At 47.3% G+C, this 16,325-nt stretch overlaps 1 protein-coding gene across 1 annotated transcript; it reads right to left on the bottom strand.

Moving 5' to 3' along the window:
• Positions 1-1,011: 1,011 nt before the first annotated feature.
• On the bottom strand, positions 1,012-15,098 carry IDH1 (isocitrate dehydrogenase (NADP(+)) 1). Its single transcript, XM_059820307.1, has 9 exons — positions 15,026-15,098; positions 12,041-12,168; positions 10,111-10,402; positions 8,253-8,358; positions 5,523-5,700; positions 4,935-5,086; positions 4,272-4,412; positions 3,322-3,484; positions 1,012-2,807 (listed from the first exon to the last, which is right to left on the bottom strand). Exons 2-9 carry the CDS (start codon positions 12,160-12,162, stop codon positions 2,714-2,716), a joined length of 1,248 nt encoding a protein of 415 aa, XP_059676290.1. The 5' UTR covers positions 12,163-12,168; positions 15,026-15,098; the 3' UTR covers positions 1,012-2,713.
• Between the last annotated feature and the right edge of the window lie 1,227 nt (positions 15,099-16,325).

Here is a 16,325-nt window from a genome sequence, read left to right as displayed (position 1 = left end):
TACCCACAAGGGCTGCTGAAGGTATGAAAGGATTGCAGCAGCCCAGGCTTTGACAGCAAGCAGAAGAGGCATGCTGACGTACTGCCTAGCGTTACCTCCTGTAAAAGGTGGCTTCTGTACATGTAGAGCTGGCCACTGGGAAGTCACATTTAGGGCGAACTGCTGAAGCCTTGAACAGCCCTAGCAGTCAGAGCTCTCTGCTGTTCTGGAAGGGAGCCATGTCAGATAACTGAGATATCCCCTCTCACTGTATTTGCTGTCAGTGAGGATTTACATAACTATGGAGTTGAAAACTGAGCCTTCCACCAGTCCTGAGCATTCAACACCTAGGACACAGATGCACACATGTATGTACATTGGTGTTAGCACTAAAGGTAAGCTAGGCTATACTTTGATTGAAGACAACTTTGCTGGGGTCTGCTGATGGGAGTGTTGGTGCAAAGGGCTATTGCTGGTGGTGGGAGCTACAAGGGTCCTGCCCAAGAGTTCTGTGAAGCACCTGGTATACTGTGAAGCAGTCATGTTTCATGAAATCCTGTGCTCTTTTCCATTGCAGACCAAGTGCCCACTAGCCTCCAGTACTTGCTTTTTTAGGGTCTACTGGTGTCTAACTTAGAAGGTTATTGATATTAAATGTTTGAGGGAATGGTAGGAAAAAGAAGTGATTGTATTAGTAGTAAAGGGGAAGAGAATGTGCCTCCTTGGAAGCAGGGAGTATGTTTCCTCTTCATGGCAGAGCAGGGAGATGGTAGCTCTGTTCTTATGACCACACTTACTGCTTCTTCTCTCAACACATGGACAAGTGTTCCTTTCTCTCCTCAGCACTTCAGCAACATCCATCAGTTCATGAGGATAGATCAGGTCTTGCTGTACTCTGCAGAGTCCTCCAGAAGATGGAAACTTTGTTAGTACAGAGGGAAAGCAGTGTCATCTGCAGTCAGGTAAATGCCACTACATTGCTTACACTTAAGCTATACTGCAAAGTCATTAAAACAAACAAACAAAAAGTACAAGATTTAAAAATGCCCATTTATTTGTTCAGTTTCCTGAAAGGTAATAAGCTTTCTCTGGTACTCTGTAACTCCAGAAGCCAGGTAGGAGCTAGTAAATAACAGGGAATTTGTTAGAGGTGCTGTTGTAGCATGACCTGCCTGACAGTGGCACAGTAATTTGAACTAATGATGTCAGAAGCCAGGCAGGAACATAGCTCTCCAGATGTTCCTGATGATTGTTTCCATTGCTTCTATGGGTCAGCAATGGGACTCTTTCCAGCTGCATTCCTTACATGCTTGTGTTAATAACAGAATAGCAGACTACTGTGTTCATTTACATTGAAGGCACAGTGACAGCTGCTAGCAGTTGTAGAGCTGCACTTCAAACACATGCTCATCCCAAAACTAATGTTAATACTAGCTGATGTAGTCTAACGTAGCATTTCTATCCTAACAAACACTTATAGCTAGTCAGCTGCAGGGTGAGAGTTTGTCTTATGAATAACTAGTTGCTAATCTTTGTTGAGTGGTGATACATCAGTTTGAGTTTGTATTAGTCTCAAAATAAAATTTCAATGGACATGGTACCTTTAAATTCTTGTGAGCTACCTGATGCTTACCACCACACTACAGATCACATCTTGCTATGGGCCAGAATAAATTAAAACTCTACTCTAAAAAGGGAGAGATTATTTTGTGTTTGTATTGCATTCCAACAGTCTGTCCCAGCATGTACTGGACTCTGCTGAAAGGTACTGGAGTCTCTCTCTGAGGCAGAGTTTCCCCGTATCTGCTAATCACATAAAGGAAGGAGAGACACAAAGAATGTTAGTTGGCTTTTATTTTAGCCTGAACTAAAATATTCTTAAAAAAAAACCCCAAACAAACACAAACCCATGGATGGAATAGTTTTTCACAGTCATAATCTGACTTGCTGTATCACAACAGGAAGGGTAATAGCCCAGACAACTGGAGAAAAGTTTTGCACTTTTATGAATTGTGGGGTGGGGGAAAAGGTAACAGTTCCTATGCTTCACCTCCAGTCAGGAGGAGTATAACTAAATATGTGCCCTGCATTTAGACACTGCAGCATGGCTTTATTAGGCTCTTAGCCTATAGGGCTTGTTTCCAGCAGTTACTAAGTGCTTCTTCTCAAACGCTACAGTCCTGACTGTAGCAATGGGACCAAATCCCTTAGTATCAGGGTACTAGGCTCTCGTTGGCACTAAAAGATAAATTAAGAGAGGGGCTGCAGTGGAGCTGGCATAGCCCTATGAGCTCACTTACTTATAGTCAGTGGACAGTACTGGAGAGATGAGGACAGTTCTGATTTCTAAGGCCTGTTGGACAGTAAGTCAGTCACCACTGGTTTAACCAGAGCTGTGACACAGACTGGCTTTCAGTCTGAGAGGAAAACAGAAAAGAAACACAGATCACAAAGTCATGGAGAGAAACCGCAGGTCTGCTGTGAATGACATTAGGAATCCAGACCCACATTGAGCTTGAATACTGTCACATTCAGCTGCTTAGCAAAAGTAGGGCCTAGCCCAGCAGCTCAAGGGGTTTAAGAAAACATGGTCTTTTAAACATTTAAAAAAGTGTACATGTTCATTTTTGTCTAGTATTTGAAATGTTACACAACAGAGTGTGATACAATGCCACTTACACTCTGGTGTAAGTGGGAGACGCTTTGTTTGTGGAGCTTGAGTAGAACCTGTGCCTTAAAGCTTGGGCAGAGAGGCCAGCTTCCCCTTCAAGTTTTCAGCAAGCTTGTCCATGAACTCAAAGGTGTTCAGGTAGTCAGAGCGTGTGACACTGAGGGGGGAAACAAAACAAGACAGACATTAGTTGTAAAGCCACTCAAATGCTCCAAGCAGGGGAAGACTGTTCAAAGAACTCTTAAGTCTAGCCTCTAAAACCAGAAGAGTCATCTCCTACTCATCAGGCTGATGTTTTTTGCCAAAAGGCTCCAGAGAAGAGGTAGCCAGAGGTATTTTGCAGTGAAATAGGTCTCCATCCTAATAAATGGACAGGGCAGGATCTGGCTAGTGTAGCCAGCCTGTCATAAGAGAAATCTTTGCAGTTCCTTCTTTATTTTTTCCCCATGCATTTGGTACAATAGCAGGGACAGAGCAACCTAGACTAAGCTACTTGAGGCAGGGAGTGTCTCATGTCCTGTTTGTACAGCACCGGGTACAGATGAGCCCTGTTCTGTGACCAGACTCCAGCAATTCTTCACCATACTAAACTAACTTTCCAGCAAATGCTGTTCTGAAGCACCAAGTAAAACATCCTCCTCCAAGCACAGCTGATTACTTCATGCACTTACTTAGGTAGACCTTTGATACAGGCAGCAAGGTCTTTTGTCATGAAGCCAGATTCAATGGTCTCAATGCAGACTTCTTCCAGGGCAACTGCAAAGTTCTTGAGGCTAGTGTTGTTGTCCAGCTTAGCTCTGTGAGCTAGTCCTCTTGTCCATGCGAAGATGGAGGCTGAGAGAGAACACTAGATTATTCTGTCCTTCTAGAACTCCCTCGACATTGTTCTAAACTGTCATGTGGAAGAGTAATTATTTTTTACTATTAATAAAACTGAAAACAGACAGAAAAGAGAGAGAAAATCTGGTATGGGAAAGAGAACACATCTTCATCTAGGCATCCTTTGCATTTTGTGCAGCTCTAAAGAAAAACAAACCCCAGAAACTACTCACTGCCTCCAGCAATCTCTTTGTGCATGCCCTTTTATCTTATTTTGTTCCTGCCCAAGTTGGAAAGAATGACTAGCGGTAGGACTCTGGGCTTACACAGAAAGTTGTCCTTATGTTAGAAGGGTGCAGTCTTCTTCCTGGTGTTACATTACACTCTGGTCCCTGTGCAATTGTAGAGGATTCTTTCCCTCACGTCCCATTCTAGGTGCACTTACACTTTAAGTACATGGTTTGGAGGGTGGCTGGGTCTTTTGGAGCATCAGGAAGGGGAGTAAAATAAAAAACAACAAATCTAAACCTTAAGGCCTTTGTGGCTATAAACCCATCATTTGCTGAAGAGCGAGAGCACATCTCTAAGGCTAGGTTAGGCCTAGCTTATTGCTCACACTCACTCCATTCCAACCTGTTTTTGCTCCAGGCTGCAGCTGTCTCCATGGAAGAAAAATGCATTATGAATTACCAGTTTCACCACTCAGTGGTGCAATTCTCTGCAGAAAGGATGCAGATGTTCTTACTCCAAACCTGTTCTTTCATGTGTAGAGATCACTGAAGGGCAGTGAACAGCAGCTCACCAATGGGGTTAGTGGAGGTTTCTTGGCCTTTCTGGTGCATGCGGTAGTGACGAGTAACTGTGCCGTGAGCAGCTTCTGCTTCAACAGTCTTGCCATCAGGGCAGATCAGCACACTGGTCATCATCCCCAGAGAGCCATAGCCTACAGAATACACAGTTAAAAAAGTTCAGTGTCTCCTTTGGACAGCCCCCTTAAATTCCCCTTAATCCCTCTATCCTACAATCCCTCTACATCCTCCCAGCCTTGATGTGAGTATTGCTGAACAGCAGTGCTGCTGCAACTAACTGGCTAGTCCTAACACGTCAAAATAACAGCTCGTCTGAACAGAAAGTGTTGCTGAACCATGAGATACAGATAGGCAAACATTCTGCATCATTTCAAGAAAATTAGCATTCTCACCTCACTTGCTGGACAGATTTTTATTGAAAAGGTGCAGTCTGAGAACAAAGAATCCTAAATAAGCAGTGTTGGGCTGCCAATCGCTATCTTCCCCACAGCGTGACAGGAAACCAACCTACTTCATATCAAGAACCTGGCCACAGGTTTGAAATGTACCTTCTGAGACCCAAGACCACCTCCTGGGTCATTACATAAGATATGACACAAGGTCACAAGAGACTGCTACTGAGCCTACTTCAGTGTAGCACAGGAAACATCTCATACCTTGCGCAACCGAGTCAGACTGCACATCCCCATCGTAGTTTTTGCAGGCCCAGACAAAGCCTCCTTCAGATTTCAGGGCCTGAGCAACCATGTCATCAATGAGCCTATGCTCATACCAGATCTTCTTGACTTCAAACTGGGACTTGTATTCTCTGGAAAACAGAAAACATTGACATATAGATAAAAACAGGGATTGCACAATTTGTGCAAGTAATTGTGCACAGTGAGGTGCATAGAGATAAGAGTTAAAGAAAAACCTTAGAAGAAATTTGTATCCTCTTTACTCTTTTTTTCCCTCGCTTGCTTTGCTAGGCCACTGCAACTCTGCTTCAGAATCACAGAGAAGCCCATAGAGAATTTGTGACTCTGTTAGGAGAGATGAACACCACAGCCACATTTAGCAAAGCTTTAAACATTGAGTACTGTGTCCTGCAGGACAAGGGAGACCGCAACAGGAAAGGCGCATAGCCCCCCGCAAAGTGTTGCTGAGTGTCTGAAAATGCTGAATTAACTGTAGCAGCTCACAAGGCTGGAGAGGATGTTCCTGCTGCAGACTTATGCACTGCTGTAGGCAACTATCCTAGTTACCTGTCATAGATTTCTTGGAAGATGTCTTTAAAGCGGCCATCGTATCTCTTCAGGATGGTGTTCTTGGTGCTCATGTAGAGGGGCCAGCCTTTAGACAGTGCCATTTGGAAGGAACTGTGGGCAAAATCCTTGATAGACTGGTCAAGATTGTACATTCCCATGGCTACACCACCACAGCCTGTTAGTGGAAGAACAACAGATAGGAATCAACTAGATTTTGTTTTGGTTAAGGATTTGACAGTCTCTCCATAGCATAGCCTGGCAGGCAGGCTGGTGTTATCCTCAGAAGTCTTGATACAGTTCTCAATTTAAGGCTAGTTCTTTCAGGAGAAGATTCACTTTGCACTCAGCTCCAAGCTCCAGCAGTCCTGTGATGCATGGATAGGAAGGTGGTTTTGGTTTACAACTAGGTACATCTTAATACTGTGATATAATACCCCTAAGAAGTTTCTTCCTAATCATCTAGACTAAGCAGCAAAACTGTGACAGGAATAGGCGTGCTTGAACTCCTGCTAGCTAGATAGAGTATTTTTCTATCAAAGCAGCAGACAGCAGTTTAGAGCAGGGGTCTCAGTCAAAGCTAGAAATGGGTTTGCTCCTATCTTAAGTGCCTTGTACCTTCAGGCTTTGACTGCACTGCAGAACTAACTCCAGCAGTCAGAAGCTGCTTTGCCTAGCTCAGGTACACAAGTCCCCACATGCATTCCTGCATCTTTTCAGCACATGTGTTTGGTCTACCCTGCACCTTTGTTTCACCTGCTCAGGCTTACTTCCAGGAAGTTGTGGGAAGAACATGTCAGTCATCTGAGCATAAGGGAAAGTCCTGAGAAGCCCCTGAGGAACTATCAACACTCACATGACTTGGATTGTGTAATGCAGATGTGTTAGCAGCCTGAATGGAAGTGCCTTAAACCTACAGCCCAATTCACCGGGGTGGGGGTGGGGTGGGGGCGGTGGTGAAGGCAGTGACCTGGGGCAAGCAGCATTCAGCTGTTCAGCTCATGGGAGAGGCTGACTGTAGGTGAAAGCAGGGTCTAGGACTTCATGAAAAAAAACTTTGACACCTCCAGAACACAGCTCTTTGTGTTTCTAGAGAAAAGCAGATACGAGGTACTTAATTTTAAGCACCTTACTACCACCTCCTTTCTAGTTTGTTGTACAGTGCCTTTATCAGGGATCTTTGCTCCAGAGTTTTTTTTTTTATTTTTGAAAATACCCTTTCCTAATATCCATTTGTCCTTATGTCCAGATGGTTGTTACTCTATATACATGCATGCAGAATGAAGGGGCGAAGCCAGAGGAGGTTTATCTGCTTGCCAGGGTAGCAAGGTCATTTAAAGTTGATATTGGCAGGGAATGAAATTCCTGTTGTTACCAACAAAAATACATGTTGTCCCCCGGCTCCCTTAGTGAGTCAAGGACGGAACAGGTTATGATCAGCTACAGAGACTGTGTCCTCTGGAGCCATGATTTCATAGTGGCTGGATGACAGCTATTAAGTTTTATTCAAATACTTATTTGCATATAGTTAAAAAACCCCTTGTTGCAATCATACAATCCTACTGCCTACTGAAACCTCTTGATTCAGTGTCAAGGTTGAATATATTAGTATAGCAATGGGTCAATTCCTTGCTTTCCTGATGCAATGCAGAACAGTGAACCAGACTGGCAGCTGGAACTGCCAGACATCTCCAATACAGGCTCACCAATCACCTATCAAATGAAAACGGATTAGGACTGGCAGTGAAGCAGGTGAACTCCAGACAAAAGGCTGTGCAACAAGAGATAGTTGAGATTTAGGCTCCTGCGAACAAGAATACCAAAGAAATCAAGTATTACAAAAGAGGGTCACATGGCAGTCTTGGTAACTGTTTGCCAAGCCAACTGAATACAAACTAGGATTCTGTGGTTTACATGGATGTATTAGATCTTTGTAGCTAGAAACAAAACATTGCACACTCACATACATAGGTCACCATAAGGCTTCAAATCCTGAACCCTTTGATCACCAATAGCCAAGAGAGATGACCTGTGTGATGCGATGTTTTACTGAATCCTGCCCCTAGAGAAACACCCTGGGTTCTAGCAACATGCATGTAATTGTTTTCGTGCAACAAAGCCCAGCCATGTCAGGACTCCTCCTCCTGAGCCTAGCAATGTCTACAACAGCACAGCAATATTGCTAGGAGGGACACCAATACCTTTGGGACTGCATCTGTTAAAACAGTTAGAGCCTACACAGTCAGGAGCATCCTTGTCAAATCTCCTTTCCATCTTGCAGAGTAAGTGTCAGTTCTCATTTCTATTGAAAAAGGTCTTCTTGATAATGGAGGGTACAAACTGCAAAGGTATATAGAGCCCAGTAAGACAAACTAAAACCAGAAAGAATTATACCCAAATTGTTCTGAAATATCTCCCCTTAGGTCAAGCCCTGTTTAGCTAGCAAGTTTCCTTCTGATCAGAGCAAAAAAACATATATGCCACAACCACAGTCATTATACAAGGAGCATGATAGGTGGCCAGTCTAGTATGATTGTGTTTGATATGCCTTTTTGATCCCAGGAATATTTCAAGTAACTTTCAGCACTTCCCAGATAAATGAAGACCCAAACCTTCTCCGCCACTCTACCTCAAAGTCAGATTTAACCATCAAACAGATCTGAGTGATACTTCAAGGTTAAATTAAACCAAAAATATCAGTTTTAATCACAACTTAGAGTTAATACCTACTTTCAAAGTTATGGACCAGATAGGTGACTGGTTTGCCTCCATCTCCTGGAGTGTAGGTCATCTCTACTTTTCCAGGCCCAGGTACCACAAAATCAGTTGCTCTGTACTGTTAAAAAAAAAAAATTGCCATGATGATTTTATCTATCAGGAGGACAGAACCATAAAAGACAACCCTTACTTGGGAGGTGAGGGTGCAGAAAGCATAAACAGTGGTACCAAAAACCCCATTGAACAGGTTCTGTTTACTCACCCATGTGGTCACTGGATTATTTTACTAGAGATGAGAAGAACAAGTAGTCAAGAGTCTGCCTGTTTCAGAAGAGATCTTCTTTAAAGGGAAAAGCTTACAGACTCTTGGGCCCTACCAATTGGCAGAGTATAAAACTTCAGTGCATCTGCAGATACATAAAGTGCAACATATCCAGTGTTGTGTGGTCTATGAGTAGGAAGGTTCCTCTCCCTGCCTCAAAAAAAGCCATTCATATCACAACTACTGATCTCATGAATAAGGAGGAATCGTACAGCATCTTAATAAAAGCCATTATTTCTATCCATCATATGACATTTGAAAGGCCAATCTGTAGTAAGAGTTCTTTGAATTACGTAAATGAGTACACATTTTGCTCCTCTGAGCCACACAGACTCAAAAGAGCCAACATGTACTTCAAGTTTTTAAATGGTGTCTCATCTTCCCAACTGTCCTGAACAGTACTATTTAAGGTTACATTTCCTTGAAATTCTTCATCCTTTTTCATGTAGTTCCCCTCCTATTGAGGAAATTGGTTCCCTGAGCTGTTCTGAAGTTACAGAAGTGTCTTGCTCATATGTCCTTTACATGTTCTTATATTATTCCTTTCACTTTAATCTCATACTTTGGCATGGTTTCAATCCTCGCCCTTAATCCATTGTTTCCTATTATTATTTTGACCTTCTCAGTTATTCAGTACTGTTAAGGACATTGAACCCCATTCTTAACTAGTGTCAGGGCTCTGCAATTATTTTCCTCTTGGGAATTCATTATTTTACCTTCCCACCCCAGCTAATCTTATGACTTGCCCTTGGTTTGTGGGTTTACCCATCTATTCAGCACTTGGCTCTTCTAGAAAACTTTTCTTTTGTCATGTTTGGCTGCTTTACAGCCTGTCATTACCCATGGAGAACAGCATGGTTGATTCTTGACCTCTGGGCTGCCCAAAGGCCACTACACTGAGTACCATGCTAGGGCTTTCCATGGCTTTGTACTACCTCTGCCAGGAGAGCTCTGATAAAGGGTGTTTCCCCACTTTGGTACCACAGCCTGATGTGCCCAGTATGAATACCAACTCTGCAGGAGTGCTGTGCAAGTAAGTTTAAGAAGCAGACCACAGTTAAAAAACAAAAGAAAACAAAACCACACCCATGCACAGAAGGCACCTTTGCCAACTTCTAAAAAGTCACTCACTCAGATCCATTTTTGCTGTGAGCAGCATTTGCCAACAAAAAGCCCTTCTGAGAAGTAGGATGGGCAGTGTAAAGGATAGTTTCTAAAGACACTGCTATGTAGGGAGGATGGTTCTGCAGAGGTGAAGAAAAATAACTTAGAGGAGTTATAGCCTGTTTAGGTATAGGCCTATCTAATCCAAGCACAGGCCCCTGAATGCTGTTTATACAGCTACACTGTCTAAGGAAGAGAGACATGAATGAGGCTCTCCCATGCTTTGCCAGATGCTGTACAAAGAAAGTGCTAGCAAGTACCCACTCCCAGGTGGAGTGCAAGGATAAAGTAACAGCACAGGGATGTCTAAATCTTTGTAGCTCTATACCAGTCAGGACTAAGCTTGTTCAGATAAAAAGAGGGGTAAGCACTGAAGTGACTCACTTGATCCCCATAAGCATGACGGCCAATGACAATGGGTTTCACCCATCCAGACACCAGCCGGGGAATGTTCTTGCAGATAATAGCCTCCCTGAAGACAGTGCCACCTAGGATGTTTCTAATTGTGCCATTGGGAGACTTCCACATCTGCTTCAACTTGAACTCCTCCACTCTTTTCTCATCAGGAGTGATGGTTGCACACTTTATGCCAACATTGTATTTCTTTATTGCTTCAGCAGCTTCCACAGTTACTTTATCATTTGTAGCATCACGATGCTCAATGCCCAAGTCATAGCTGTAATAAACCGACAAAGATGGTCAGAACTGCCCAGGACATTTGTTCGTGTCCAGCAGGAAAGAAACCACACCCCGTATGTGCCTGTGAGTGTAGTTCCAGCACTCTGCCATAACTGAAGTTATCCCTCTTCCAGTGCAAATGCTGCTGCACTGGAAGAAAACAGACTCATATACTGACACTTCTGCTGCTGGTAGGAGGTTGGAGAAAGGACAGCTTCAGTTTATGGTTGAGGCTCTCTGCCAGCATGGGACATAGCCAATATCTCCTCTGCCTTCCCTTCTGAGCTTCCTGCAATGGAAACTTTCAGTCTGGGATTCTAATGGTATGGAGCAGCACAATCCCCAGATAAATATGGGCCTTTATTTCAGACCTCTTGTGCTGAGGATTCTGGCTTCCTTCATGTACTGGGCATTTGAAGCCACACTAGGCTTAAAAACTGCTTTGACAATGGACCCACAATTCTGCTCTGCCAGCAAAACTTCCAATATTTCCCTCAAACAGTCAGAGGAAGCACGTTTCCCACACTCACTGTTTTAATAGCTTTTCGAGAACAACGGGTACCCAGCGTGGGACAGCCCTGAAGCATAGCCAGTTGTACATGAATCTAGCCGTTGTGCTGCCTCAGCCAGGGGTCTGCTTTCCCTCCTCCCACCCCTCTTTGAAAAGGGATGTTCTCCAGACTGTGTGCATGTATTATTCTGCTGGGTTCCTGTTTGCTTGGTTCCCAACACCAGCAAGCAGAAAGCCTGATGTAGGTGGCATACAAATCACTCCACGAGCAGGGAAAGAGGTCAGACTTGTGGGTTTAATAATGGCAGATACCATTGAAGGCCTCTATCCACAGAGCTAGGAGCAATGCAGCTGGATATTTATCCAATAATTATAGCTCAGTGGCTATAAAGGGAAGATGATTTGTTCTGCTTGACCAGATGCTGTAGATATAGCATATTCCTTTTGCCACATGAGCTGCTAATATTTGTTTTTTCCAGAAGGGAGTGTAGAAGCACAGCCTAGGCTCGGGGAATAATTGCAGCAGTTAGCTCACACTGCCAGCAGCAGAGCTCAAGCTTACAGACATCAGGGCAAAGTCTGGGCCCTACAACCACCCTTTTTGCCCTCTGGGCAGATCTTCAGAGATGGCAAGAAGCCATAAACCTACTCAGAGTCCACAGATGCTAGGCTTCAAGTCAGGGAGTGGCTACCCCACGTTTTAATTGTTTAGGCTGCAGGAAGCCATGCAGACTGCCTAGGTGATGGAAAGCCAAGGCATAGGAGATAAAAATGCAGACCACATCTGTGAGAGACCTGCTTAGAGGCACAGTAGAGTAAAAAGCTAACTCACAATTAAGCATTCACTGCTTACTGCTGTGAGAAACCCCAGAGGGGCTGCCAGACTTCACCAAAATACCTTCACCATAAGCCCATGCTTTCCAGAGTACTCAGTGAGGTTGGCCCTTAGGTAAGTTAACCAGAAGTCTGCTGGGAACTTTACTGGTATAAAAAGGGCTAGTTCGCCTCTCTGCACTAGTGCAGGAGGAGCTACAAGGCTCTCAGTGCTAAGTGAAACATGATCAATGCCCAATGACACATGCAAACTGCAGTACAAAGTGACTGTGTGTCATAAAGAGCCATTACCTGTGCAAATCCAGATCTACATAAGGAAAAATCAGCTTTTCTTTAATCAGTTCCCAGATGACCCGTGTCATTTCATCTCCTTGCATCTCCACAACAGAACCTCCATGGATTTTTTTAGACATCTTGAGCTGCAACAGACATAAAAAAACCCCAACCTAAGTTAAAAACTGCCAACACACATCACCAATACATGTATCCTGCATTTTTACAACACAGCTAAATGAGAGATACTAACTTAGGAGAGATCCTGTGTTCTATAAGTCTTGAAAATAACCACAGTTTATCCCTAGTTTCACGCTAACTGGTATTTTTCTTAAAGCCCTAGCTCCTAGGGAGATCTATCTGAGGATAAAAATAAAGGTTAATATCTGAGATTTAAGGGGTGTGTTCTAAGAGCATGAGTTTTAAGAGAGCATGAGTACAATAGAATTTGAAAGCATGACCAAACTCTTTCCCCAAATGCCAGAGAAATAGATGAGCGCTGTTTATTTTTAGATTTCATGAGTTCTAGTCCAGTTGCCTGTTTCTCCCCCTTTTTCTGAAAAACCTTATTTTAACAACAACTCATATTGCTGGCACAATTAAGATTAATACATTGTCAGCTTCTTTATTAGCTTCCTTCCTCAGAAAGGAAGGAAACAGGTACAGAAATCCAAGGGCCACTTCAAGAGTACTTTCTTGTGGCAAGCTTTATTTCTGCTGTTAAAATAAATACTGAACAGATTTGTTTTCTGTAAGGAACAGAGGTTTCCCAACATAATTGTTCACAAAGCCTCACAAAATAAACCTGAACTCTGCCCTTCTATTTGCACTTTGTTCCGTAACAAAAACAACCCCACAAGCCACTGAACTGCTCCAACACAGTGCCCTGCTTTCGAACAGCCACAGTTTCTCAGTTCTCAGCTCGGATTATGCAAGAGCTATGACTTGGCAAGTTCCTCCTCCCAAGACAGCCCTGTTCTTGTGTGCAGCTGTTAGGATACTACAGTGGGATACAAAGCCCTCGTGCCTGAGGTTGCAGTCTCACAGATACTGAGGTCCATGAATGGTTTTATCCACCATGAGAGGTCCTCCTGTATGCAGAGTCTATTCATCTGGATGAAGTTATTCAGAGGTGTGAGGTTTGCAATGCAAGGGCCCCAGGTTACAGGCATGTGGGGAGACTGCTCCCTAGTTCAGATTTTTTTTTTTTAATTAAACTAACTTGCACTGTATTTCCAAAATCCAGTCCGTTAAACATTTTTAGTCTGGGAAGAGAATAAGCTTTCTAAGCTATGTTCTAGTTACTGCAACAAGCTTTTCCAACTTGTTAAAGAGCAAACGTTATAAAAAAAGTAAAATGAGTTTGTGAGTTACTGAGACTCTATTTAATACGAGCACATAAACTTGAGAAATTAACTAGTCCAAGGCACTCCTATCCCAAAGAAAGATAATATCTTGCCTTATATTAGGCCTCTCTAGTCCTCATGGAAAACTTAAACTGAGTTCCAGCAAAGTGTAGTCATGTGAAGTTAATTTATGCAAGTGTTTTGGGCCCAATTTTCAATTGTGACTATCTAAACAAGAACTGTGTCACACACACGCCCATGGCCTCGACGCAGGATTACGACTCAGGAGACTTCAGTTTTGCTTTTGGCGCTTATGCAGTCTGAGAAATAGTCTGATTCATTTAAGCCAAAATGTACACAGACACCCACCCACCATTGTTTGTTTTGTGGTTTGGTCCCTACTTAAATAAGACAAATCAGACTGCATCAGTCATCGCAATAGATTTTGCAAAGCTGGCTTGAGACCTATATAGTGCTGCTGTCACAAGGGGAACAGAGGTAGGCGAGACGCACCTCCACTGATATGTGGGAACAGCAGCTTCTTAAGCAACTCTGACAGCATCCTACATGTTTATCTGATCATGGTCCCAGTACTTTTCCCCTCCTCAAACACTGATGTTCCCAGTTTCTCTATGTATAGGGGCAGTACTGCAGCAGCATCCCTCTTCTGCACACCAGAGTCAACATGCCAAGAGGTTTCCCTGGAGAGCACACATTCCCTAGAGATCAACTCTTTCTGTAACTCTTTCCTTTTGATTTTATACTCTCCAGAACTGCCAAAAGTCAGCAAGGTCTTTCTCCTATAGCAACCCTTCTTTAAATATGATTAAACTCAGGCATTTAGCCAGGCAGCCTAGAAGAAACTTCGTGAATTTCCAAATACTCCTGGGCCCTCAGGAAGGACCCAGGGCCTACAGTCAATAATTAACTACCGCAACAACTCTGTAATTCAGGTTTACAGACGATCTCTTCAGATCAAGCAGGCTCCCCGGGAGAGCAGGGCAGATCGTTGTCACTAACCGAGATCTCGCCTGCACTTGCTTTTCGGCTGCACTGCCCTCCATCCAGGCACGCAGCCCGCCCCTGACAAGGCGATGCAGGCGAGCTCCTCCGGCACAGGTAGGATTTGCCGACCAGGCCGCGGGCTGCAGCTGGTGCCACAACCCAGGCTGGAATCCAGGCACTGGCACCACCCGAGCAAGGCGCTGCCGGGCCCGGCCAGCACGGCAGTGACGGGGGGCGCTGCCCCCAGCCCAGGAGAGCTGCCCCGGGACACGCGAGGGGCCCTAAGCGCAACCGGCAATAGGTGACACTACCGACTGTTAAGAGACACCTGGATTGCGAGGGGAGAAAGCCCAGCCCCGGGCCGAGGAGGCGGAGTCCGGGGTGCAAGCACCCCCTCAGCACCCGGGGCGCCTTAAACGCTCCCTGCGGCGGGAGGGGGTGCCGGGCGGGCAGCCTGCCGCGGAGCTCCCACCCCGAACGGCCAGGAAAAAAAAAAAAGCCCTTAAAACACAAACCCACACTCCCAGGGCCCCTCTGCAGGGCGGGGGACGGCGCGCCCAGGAGGGGAAGGACAAAGGGCGCAGCCCCCCGCACCACGGTGCGGCCCCATCCCGCCCCACCCGCGGGGCCCTGGGGCGCCGAACCACATTACCTGCGGTCGCTACCGGTCCGGCTCCCACGGCGGTACGGGGCCTAGCCGTGCGCGAGGCCTTTTATGGGGCCGCGCCCCCGCCGCCGCCCGGCCCCGCCGCCGCGGCGCCCCCTGCCGGCCCCGCCCACCCCGCCCGGCACCTCCTCCCGGCGGCGGGGCGGGGGCGGGGGCGGGGGCGGGCCGAGCGGCTGCTCGGTCCTCAGCCGCGGGCCGCCTCACGCCGCGGCTCTCCGGCCGGCCTGTGGCCCTCCCCGCCCCGCCGGGTCTGCCCGGGTTTTGCGCGCCGATGCCTTCTTGTGAGGGGGCCGCGGCAGCACGTAACGCGCCGCGGCCGTTCCGCCGCGCCAGGCAGCCCGCAGCGCGGTGGACTGCCCGCCGAGCCGGGCCTTTTCCCCGCTCTCCCGAGACAGCCGGAGTAAGTGGCCTGCGTCGCCACAGGGAAGCCGATGGCGCTGGCGGGCACGAAGGCCTGGGCGCCGAGGGGGCTCGAGTGTGCCCGGGCTGCTGGAGCGGGTCCCAGGGACTGCGCGGGCGGCTAGGCTGCCCTCAGCGCTGTGCTGGCTTGTCCCCCGCCGCGGGGCCCGGCGGAACCGCGCCGCAGCCCAGCCCAGGGGATACGCGTACACACGGGCGGCTACGGACACATTGGCTGGCGCGGAGGCGGCCATGTCAGCACTACGGGCCGCGAGTAACGGGGCTCCCCGCCCTGAGGGGCAGGAGAGGGCGCCCCTCTGGGGCCGGGGCGAGGCGGGGAGTGGGAACCGGCGAGGAACCCCTGAGGGTCACACCCGCCTCCCCGGGCCCCCTCCGCTGCCCGGCTGGTGGCACCTCCCGCTACGGCGGCCTGGAATTGCCGCGCCCGGGAGGAGCCTCCCCGCAGCGCGGAGCTGGAGAAGGGCCGTGGGGCAAGGCGGTGCGGAGGATGTCGCCCCAGCGGCCCCGCCCCAACGGCCGCTGCCGAGGCGCGGAGCCTCGATTGGCGATGCCTCGGCGAGGAGCGCCGCCATCGGCGGGCGATTGGGCAGGGCTGGCGGCACCGCCGTGGGTTGCTAGGGGCGGGGCGGGGGAGCGGGCCGGGCCGGGCCGGGCCGGGCGGGGGGGGGGGGGTGAAAAGGGGCGGTGCCGCCCTGGGCCTGCGCCCCGGTACTCTGCACTGCCACTGGCACTGCCACCCGCGGGGAGCAGGTGAGGACAGCCCGTCCGGGACCGGGCGATCCTGCTTGGGCCTTGCGTGGGCCTGGGGTAGTGGCTCCCTGGGGCGCGCGAGCCCTCTCTGTAGGGCCGGGCCCGGCCCCTATAG

This window comes from Gavia stellata, chromosome 8, assembly GCF_030936135.1.
Source record: "Gavia stellata isolate bGavSte3 chromosome 8, bGavSte3.hap2, whole genome shotgun sequence".
In the NCBI taxonomy this organism is placed as follows: domain Eukaryota; kingdom Metazoa; phylum Chordata; class Aves; order Gaviiformes; family Gaviidae; genus Gavia; species Gavia stellata.
Note: the sequence above shows the minus strand (reverse complement) of the source record. Positions and strands in the feature narration are given on the sequence as shown.